Here is a 9,678-nt window from a genome sequence, read left to right on the forward strand (position 1 = left end):
TATCCCTCTCTCGCTCCGACTGGGTAGTCTTTACTGGTCTGGGACTTGGATCCCAGGAGAGTTTTCCACCTGGCTGAAGCTTGCGGTCAGATGTGTTTATGTTAGATAAAGTGTCAGAGATGGTGCAGCTGGGTCTTTTAGTCCCCATAGTCCCATAGTTTGGAGATCCTAGAAGACAGTAACACATTAATTTTGGACTGAGTCATTTAGAGTCGAGCCATTTTCTGAAACAAATCACTGATATGCAAGTCAAATTAAACAAAATGAGGAGGCTCTACAAACTTGTATATACATAATTTCACAGAGTTGAATCATCCAGAAAACTACTGCATCATCCCCAAATGTTACAGCTACCTCTGACATGTTATGACTTCTGCAATAATTCAACAGTTTTCAGTCTGTTTTTCTGTTACTTTATTTTGTTAAAAATGCTAAATTGCTGCACTGGTATTGTCTGGGCTAAAAGCCACATGATACTTTAAACCTAAGTAAACTTTGCAGTAGAAAAGCAAGAGTCAGGCCCATGGAGAGGTGACTCTCATACAGTTCTCTAAGAATGTAGCAGTGACCAGCAAAGCATGGCATATCAAAAGACATCTTTCAGAAAGCAAGGGTCTGTGACACATAGGCCGCATGTTACATATAAACCACAACTACACCAGATCTAAACCAGTAGCAATCTACAGAAGTGTTAATCTGAAATCAGTAAAAGTGACTTACCTGAATGTGGTGTCCTGTGGAGATCCAGTCTCTCCCCTCCAGTCCAGCTCAGCTCAAAAGCACAACCCACAAGAATTCATTCCAGGTATTCACATTGTCTAGGTGAGATAACAACCGTGTTCCTTTTGTTGAACAAATCTTAACTGTGATTTTTCTTTTCTCTCAATCCTTTAACTCTTCTAAAAAAACAAAAACTCTGTTTACAGCAGAGCTCTCCTTGCTCTTCCCTCTTCCTGCCTCTTTCTCAGTCGCTCCCGACCTTCCTCCTTCCTCAAATTCCCAAACAAGTCTCAACAGATTGACACTTATCTTTCCCCTCCTCCTTCTCACTCTCTTCTCCTGTCGGTCATTATTGTTGAACAGAGAGATCTCCAATAAATCAAACAAAGGTCTGTTTAGTCAGTCCACAACTTCAGTCCTTTCAACTCTCTTCTACTGCCAAGGTGGTCGCCTGTGTGGCAAAAACAAACAAAAAAAGGTACACAACTTTCTTAACTCTCCTGCCTCATTTTCATTTTTCTCTCACAAAACACAGGAAGTACACCTCCTTGGTGCAGCGATTGGTTGATATGGAATACAGCCGGGTGTGTCTGAAAAACACACAGGTAAGAGCTAATAAGAGAGTTGGGGGAGGGGAGGAAGAAAGTGAGGGCAGAGCATGCACATAAACGGCAGAGGAGAGCTCACTGATGCTTTTAAAAACTTCCTTATCTTCAGGGGTAAAAAAGGGAGGAACAAAGGGGAGACACAAAATGTCTCTTATGATTAAAAATAAAAAGATTAAGCAGTCAGGAGGAGTAAACAAAACAAGGGACATGCCAAAGGTGATGTGTGAATTATTTCTCAAACAATGACTTCTTTACTGTTGATTGAGTACTGAGGTGACCTGAGATGAAAGATCTGGAGCACCACAACTCTGTCATTAGCATTTGACTAAAGACAATAAAGATCAATTTCACACTTCTTTCCTCCTTTTTTTTTTTTTTTTGCGTGCTTTATTTTACTTAATTTTTCCTTTACTTAATGAATTATCTACATTAACAAACTATCTTATACCGAGTGGTGTTAAACTTTTATTCCTATTATCCTTTGCAGGGATGCTGGAGCTGGAGTTAATATATTGATTGTTCCCTTTATGTGGACCAAGCTGAGAAGTTGCAAGCATAATGTTGCAGCACTCATAAATGTCAGAAAAGTAACTTTTTAACTGAATTCTTCCCCCTAAAATAAGGCATTTAAATCCAGTGGAAAGTAAGAAGCTAACGATGGCATCTTACAAAAATGTAGTGCTCTCTGCAATGAATAAAACCACAGAAAGAAACCTGAGTAAATGTTTGCCATTTTTAATCTCATCATTTTAAATGGTCCTGTGAGGAATGTGCAGCCTTGTTGATGATTAGAAACATAGATCACTGTTTCAGGACAATCAGTCTGATCAAAATCTAAACAGGTTAAAGGTTGTCTTGTATGCAAATTTCAATAAGGTACAGACCATCATTTCCACCAAAGCAGAAATATTTTTAACAATATTCCCACATGGTTAAATACACATTTACAAACAACACTGTCTCCATTCCACTGTAATCCTAGAGAAATTAAATTATTCCATGTGACTGACATTATCAACAACCTGATAAAATAAATACTTCTATTGTAAACAATGTCAATTATACAGCAGGAAACATCATCCAAATTATAACTAAAATAATCACTTTACACTTCCATTACCATAAACCATAATTTCCCTTCTTTTTAAAATTATGGTGATTACCTCATTTATGGTTTGTGGCACTGCCACATTGTACTGCATTATAGTGAATAGTGATAATACTTTTCAATTACTTTATACATTTTTTAGTGTAATGCAACATATTTTGACCACACCACAAACTGGAGCCTCCAAAATGGCTACAAAGTTGAAAAAATGTCTTTTAAATACTATACATGACAACATGCACGAGTGAACACGTGCCCGGTATAGACACGGACACAAGCACGAGCATTGCTCGAGGTGCATGCAAGATGCTACATGTTGCACACGCTTCACTTTGGGTCTGCCACTGCGTGCACGACGTGAACTGTCGTACTTCTAAATCTGACCAGCACAGAACTGGTAATCTCAGAGTGATCGGCCGGTCACTCTGTAAACAGGCCATTTTCAATCTTGGCCAATCGATCGGTGCATCTCTAATAGTTACATGTTAATATTTTGCCTCAGATCTTACACAGGGTTACAGTTTATGTGCCAATGACTTTAACAATATTTATATAAAAATGTCATATTTGAGGAATAAGTGCAATTTGGTTTAAAGTCCAATCGTGTCAAGTTACGCGAAACGCTTTTGGTTTGTATCCATCTCCAGCTTCTCAGACAGTTGTAAATCCGTTGTACAGTATTTCCCTTTGTGTAGCATGAATTAATGCACTTACACGCGAAAGACGCACCTTTAAAATGACAAAGGTAGCAGGTTGTGTTGGCGTAGACAGAGGTAGAAACTTAGACACGGAGCAAACTGAAGACAACTGGCTTTTTGAACCGTGCCGCTCTCAGATCAGCTGATGCGGGTGAGTACTGAGCTCACTGGTCGCGCGTCACTGGAACGGTCACGTGCACGTCCTTGGTCACATGTTTGTGTGTGAGCGTGTTGAGTTTCACTTCCGCACTCCGCTCCTGTGTGTAGCCTGTTAGCCTCCTGGGTATTCACCTTACAGAGTTTGAGGTTAGGCGCGTTTGTTATCCAGGACAGAAGAACGTGTAGCTAACAACGTTTATATGTACAACTTCTGACTGACTGCACGTTTATTTTATTTAATCTGCGTAACAAAATAGCAGCTACATCACAGATAAAGGCAACCAGGAAGCGACACTAGCGTGGGGAAGTTCACATCATCTACAGGCTACATTTTAAAACATCATTCAGCTTGTAGGTTAAACTGTAAATAACAGAGAAGCTTTTCCCACTCATTTACAGAGGAAGCCATGAAGGTAGGTGCACAGTGCAGCCTGGTGTAGCATTGTTTAGCTTTTATAACTCACTGTTTCCTAGGTCAGAACTCCAACCAACAACTTTGTGTCCCTTTTTAGTTGGATATTGTAGCCTAAACTTTTGGTTAACGGTACCTTAAATGGTTTTCAGGTAGTTTTTACTATTTGTGTGTATGTGTGTGTGTGCGCGCGCGCGTGTTCAGGAAGCATTTAATGAGTATGTACAAGCTGCATAGTCAGTAGAATAGTTGCAGCAATTACTCACATGTGGCTTTATAGGGGTGAAGATATGATCATTTTCTTTGTCATATCATGAATGATTGTCTTCGATTTTTGGACTGATGGTCAGACAAAAAACATTTGAAGAGGATGCTTATAAAGGGTATTTCTTGCATTTTATCTTGTAGACAAATTGACTAAGGGAGAAAATAATTGTTAGATTAATCAGTGATGAGTCACTATCTGAAGCCCCACTCAGAGAGATGAAACAAGAACAGCAATTTTGATTATTTATTTATGAAACAAAAAGCCAATATTCACTGGTTCAAAATGATTACAGATGTGAGGATGTGTTGCTCTTTTTTTTCCTCTTGTAAATGGAATATTATATTTGTTGCATTTACACTACCACCACATTTATACTATGATCATATAAACTGCATAGAAAAATCTCTGAAGGCAGATAGTTTATATTGTCCCAAAGTATACACTGGCATGTTGTCCAACCCTAACTGCAAATGAAAAGAAGAAATGTATTTGAGAATCGCTTACTTGGTCATAAATGAAATAACGGTCTCTCTTAAAAAAATGCTGAGTGCCAATAACCTTTTTCATGTAACATCTGTTCCAGGTGTTCAGTAGTCCAAGTGGAGGGCTCTTCCTGGTGTGGACCCTGATGATTCATCTGGTCCTTTGTGGGGTGTACGCCAGTGATGGCATAGAAAACTGTAAAGTGCTCTCCAACTCTGTGTCAGAACAGAAAGTCCTCACTCGACTGGCACCACTCACCCATAAGAAGTAAGAAGTAACTGCACATACGTACAGTATGCCCTTAGTTTGTCTTTGGGATAGACCTTTATCCATTAAAAAAGTTAGCACTAATTGACTATGTAGTCCAGTCTTAACAGAAGAATTTTGCCTCTTTGTCTCTTGCCATTCATGTTGACAGCATTACAGCAGAGTCCAAGTCCAAGAATGGAGATGAGAGTTACAAATACGTGTTCCAGGTATGTGGGGATGCAGGGAACGTTCCAGGAGCCGGGGTTATCCAAATGGACATGAAGGCAAAGGAAAAGAAAGTAACTGTGATTGGCACGTATTATGCAACAAAGGCCTTTGGAGGAAGTAAGTCTGCAAAATATAAGAATGTCAGCCAGATTTTCTCAGACTTGGTTTTTTGCAAAATGGAACTGGAAAAGTACTAAAATTGGGATTTTTGGAGTTGCATTATGTTTTGTGGCAAACTATAAGCACAATAAGCCTGGAGCTTAAAAATTTCATACTCTTTGCTCTTGAAATGACTGTAAACATGGGCAGACCTTTCATATGGTGCTGTAGATCTTGTCTCTTTTGACATTTTCCTGTGCTTTCAGGTGACTGGGTAATGTTGATCTACAAAAATGGTGACAAATATGATAGCCACTGCTCCAGCGAAAAGAGGACAGCCATTATCATGATCTCTTGCAACAGGAAGACGGACATGGTAAAAGAAATATAGATGACTCTGAGATCACTAGATTTGAGAAAAATTACAGGGCATTAAATCAAAAACTGCAAAAAAAATTAAAAAATACAAAGGTCTTTGTTGGTGGTGGTGTGTTGCTTCACATAGTGGTGTGAAGATGAAACTTGACCCAGGCCTCTTTGAGTTGCATTTCCCTGCACAGAGGCTTATAACCCAGTGACAGAATTTTGTCATTTTATCTTGTTTCAACAATGTGAGGTAAAAAGTAGAAATACAGTGTTCATGTTAAGTTACCAGCCTGTCTTTGGTCGGCCAGTGCTGCATTTATTCACACACTGTTAATGTAGGTTTCGAACATGACCTAGTGTTTCTCCTGTATGTCGTCTAGTCTTGCACCGTCTCCTTTTCTAAGTGTATGTTACCTTTTATTTTCTTTTGTCTGTGTGGCTCACAGGGTGAGCTGGAGGTGGTGCTAGAGGAGAGGGAGAGGACGAATGACTGTTTCTACCTGTTTGAGCTGGATTCCAGTGCGGTTTGCCCAGCTCTTGAGTCCAAGATGGGCACTGGCTCCATATTACTCATCATGTGTGTAAAAGCAGACACAAAAATCCTTAATGTTATAACACATAATATTGTAAAAGGTCATTAATCATAAGTGCTGTAAGGATTTGTGGAGAAGATCCTCACAAACAGGATGAAAGCCAGCATTATTGAGTGATGCAAAGATGATTTTCCTCAGCTCTGATTTTTACTGGTGATCACAAAAAGGTTCCAGAACATGTCATGTGCAGATTCTCAGTCATCCAGGTCATAGTAAGCTGAAAAAAACTTAGAAAAAATCAACTGGACTAGATTTCTAGGTCGAAGACCTACTTACAAAGACAGAATTGGTGGGCAAACCAAAAGACCAAACTTTCAGGTTCAATAGCTGGAGTTGTGTGGCTGCATTCACATGTGTGCATGCCATGAAAACATGCTCCCAGTAAGTAAATCTTTAAGAGAGAGTGTTTGATAGAAGTTCAGAAAATGAAAGCACCACATAGCCAAAAAAAAAAAAAAATCCTGCATTAGTCTAATGATTAACTTTACAAGTGAAAGTGCATGTGTGTCCTTGACCTCTCTCACTGTAGTGAGGAGCCTGTTCCCCAGCTCCCTCATATGTGTTCTCTGTTTTCTTTTGTTTTTTTGTAGTGGGGTCTGTCTTCTGGCTGTTTACCTCATTGGAGGTTTCCTCTATCAGCGGCTGATTGTTGGAGCCAAAGGGATGGAGCAATTCCCCAATTACGCCTTCTGGGTAGAGTTTGGCAATCTGACAGCTGTAAGTGGGATCAGTTGATCAAATCATGTCAATAAAAGCTCAGGCTCATGTGACATTTTTTTGAAATTCAAAACAAACTTTACCTCACCCTGACAGGATGGGTGTGACTTTGTCTGCCGGTCACGAAATCGAGAGGACTCCCCAGCTTACAGGAGAGGGCCCACAGAACCTGTAGAGGAAGAGCCAGAAGAAAGAGATGACCACTTACTGCCGATGTGACCTCAATGTGTGAGAAATGGGACAGAAATATTTACTGTGTGACGCAGTTTACTCTTCCACAGGTTAGATGAAAATGCTCCTAGACACAAGTGGCTTTTGTTTTTTTCGGGGTGGGGGGTTAGGTCAAGATTTGTTCGGACTTTGTTTCCAGATTTGTGCCTAGAGGTACTACTGTATGATCTTATAAGATGGCATGGTACTCATAAGGCCTAGAGACTTGGTTCCTCTCTTACCCATGCATTTCATGTTTGATGTCAAACAAATGAGTGACTTCCATCTGAGATTAGTGACAATAACTTCTTCCATGGAAATCTGGCACAAAAGAGGAGGTAAAGCAGCTGAATTTCTTCATGACCTAAACTTACTATAGTGACTTATTGCTCTTTTTTTCTGCCTGGCTGTTGTTTGAAGTCTGTGCAGGTTGCAGCAGGCTGTTCTCCCTGGAGACCTGGTTACGCACTGATAGATGCAGGTTACAGAATGCACGTGTTTGCTTGCATGATTCAGCTTTAATCCGTTTTTGTTTTGAAAGTTAGAAATATGATATGGTTTCATTTTATGTACTGTGACTGATTACAGCGTTGCTGCACAAATAGGGATTACTGCAAAAGAACCATAGCTTGACCAAATTAGATTTTTATTATTTTTTTTTTTTTGTTGAACTGTTTTTCCCATGTTCTAAGAGAATGCTTGTACATCCATGCTAATGTCTCCATAGAATGGTTGGTACTGTCAACTTCAAAAGTGGGTATAGCAGTCGTGTCTAGCCATGCTTTTAAATTTTTATTGGAAAGGTAAACGCCGGTATTAAATTCATGTGTTAATTATATAAATTTTGCGTTTGAAGCAAAGCACCCTGATAAACCTAGAAATTGAATATTTTTTTACCACAAATGTTTGCTTATAAATGCTACTATGTGGTGATGGGCAATTTCTATATGAATGCTGCTGATCATAACTTTTGAATTTCCAAATGTATGGTATACAGCTATTGTATGTACAGTAATTGTATTTTTCATTGAATAAATTAACATTAACTGTGAAAGACAAATTTTCATAATCACAAAATGATTTCATCATGAATATTATAATAGGTAAAGTCTGATGCGTCTACTTACATGATAAAACTGACCCAAACACCAGATGCACTGCTGCATACACCAGCTTTAGTCTGTAGACTCGTATTTAGCCAGATATTCAGGCTGCTTCATGCCCGATATACTGCTGCTTTAGTATGATTCATAGAGTGGCATCAAAAGCATTTCATTTTCTGTGTACCTCTTGTATCAATATAATATAGCTGTAAAATGTTATAGTTATGAAGATATAAGTAATGAGGTTTGTAATATTTTTACATAAATCGATTCTAATAATGCTGCTACAGATTAAACAAGTTTTGTGAAGTTGATGGAAAAAATGAAGCAATAGGTTTCAGTGAACTAAGTATCTGTATTACTGTCAGTGTGGGCACTTGCTTTTTTTGGCATTTGTTTATATCACTTGCTTTTTGCTGTTGATTAATGTGGACATTTATTTGCTTGGAAATTTCTACATCTGTGGTTGTAGTGAACTGAAAAACCTTTAAATTGATAGAATGATCTGTTTGATTTAAGGATGATTTCAAGTCACAAATCTGTGTTTTTCTGATTATATTAAAAAGAAGATACCTGAATTTCCCTTGGAATCAATAAAGTATCTATCTATATACCGTTGAAATGATGAACTCAGTGCAGACCAAGAATTACTGGATGCAAAAATGTTTTAATAACATTACAAGCACAATACATTTATTTAGTAATTTATATTTAAATGAAATTAATGGTTAAAATATTTTTGATAATGTTGAGCAATGTTATTGAGCAAACATATAGGCAGATACTGTATATCAGGTAGAATCAGGTTAACCAGGTTCTTTGTTAAACCAAGCCTACAGGCTAAAAACATATTAACCTAGAAACCTTTTTCGGTGAATAACTTGGCCTGCAAACAAAAGAAACATGCACAAGTAATGGCAATAGTCTATTTCCTTATCTACAAAACTGCACTAAGTCATTTAGTGTAATCTTTGTTTTTTCAACTGAACTTTGAGAGTGAATTGACTAAAGAAAATACTGAAGTCAAAAGCAAACATGCTGTCGTGGAGAAGCAGTTGCAGACACTCTTGTGTATAATTATATAATTGGTTGTACAATTTTATAAAAGAGGTGTGAACTCATGTGCCAGTGTGCTTAAACAACTTTAAACTGTATTTTCCTTGTAATACCTTAAATTATTAACCTTTTCAACGTTGTCAGCTTTACATGGATCAATCACTTCTACTCACATGGAAAACTTGTGCAGTGCAAATACAGTATATGTTTAAAAGCTGGCAAAGTGGGTATTACTAAACACAGTCATATAGAAATAGTGTCTTCACCTTAATACTGCAAGTATGAAAAATATGTGGTATTCTGTGGGGGAAATCCCTTCTACAGGCCACTTGATAGGTTATCCACACTCTATAAATGGTAACCTGTTTCATCCATCCATTTTCTATACCGCTTAGTCCCAAACGGGGTCACGAGGGGCTGGAGCCAATCCCAGCCGGCTGCGGGTGATAACCTGTTTCATTTATGGTTAAATTAAAGTTAAACTAAAGTTCGCGGACGTGACAGGTCACATCACTGGCAGCCTACAGGAGGGAGGTGGCCGGTCTGGTGTCATGGTGCAAGGACAATAATCTCAGCCTCAACACGGACAAGACAAAGGAGA

General features: G+C 38.5%; 1 protein-coding gene and 1 long non-coding RNA gene across 4 annotated transcripts; one reads left to right on the top strand and one right to left on the bottom strand.

The window, feature by feature from the left end:
* Positions 1–6: 6 nt before the first annotated feature.
* LOC109966165 (uncharacterized) lies at positions 7–3,252 on the bottom strand. 2 transcript variants are annotated; one of them, XR_002275735.1, is made up of 3 exons: positions 3,166–3,252; positions 721–1,171; positions 7–168 (listed from the first exon to the last, which is right to left on the bottom strand). It is a non-coding gene; the product is annotated as an uncharacterized LOC109966165 (long non-coding RNA). The 2 variants fall into 2 exon arrangements; XR_002275734.1 differs by having other exon boundaries at positions 3,151–3,246.
* A 5-nt stretch (positions 3,253–3,257) lies between these two features.
* On the top strand, positions 3,258–8,601 carry m6pr (mannose-6-phosphate receptor (cation dependent)). Of its 2 annotated transcripts, none has more exons than XM_020610813.1 (7): positions 3,258–3,285; positions 4,557–4,723; positions 4,875–5,050; positions 5,299–5,408; positions 5,845–5,975; positions 6,582–6,708; positions 6,805–8,601. In XM_020610813.1, exons 1-7 carry the CDS (start codon positions 3,280–3,282, stop codon positions 6,925–6,927), a joined length of 840 nt encoding a protein of 279 aa, XP_020466469.1. In that variant the 5' UTR covers positions 3,258–3,279; the 3' UTR covers positions 6,928–8,601. The 2 variants fall into 2 exon arrangements, with proteins under 2 accessions (XP_020466469.1, XP_020466467.1); XM_020610811.1 differs by lacking the exon at positions 3,258–3,285 and adding an exon at positions 3,329–3,706 and having other exon boundaries at positions 6,805–8,600.
* The last annotated feature ends 1,077 nt before the right edge of the window (positions 8,602–9,678 follow it).

Source organism: Monopterus albus, unplaced genomic scaffold (assembly GCF_001952655.1).
Source record: "Monopterus albus unplaced genomic scaffold, M_albus_1.0 scaffold107.1, whole genome shotgun sequence".
In the NCBI taxonomy this organism is placed as follows: Eukaryota; Metazoa; Chordata; class Actinopteri; order Synbranchiformes; family Synbranchidae; genus Monopterus; species Monopterus albus.

Coding starts and splice junctions, on each gene's coding strand:
- m6pr (XM_020610813.1), top strand. Junction 5,051..5,298: donor AACAAAGGCCTTTGGAGGAA/GTAAGTCTGCAA, acceptor CTGTGCTTTCAG/GTGACTGGGTAATGTTGATC. Junction 6,709..6,804: donor AGTTTGGCAATCTGACAGCT/GTAAGTGGGATC, acceptor TCACCCTGACAG/GATGGGTGTGACTTTGTCTG.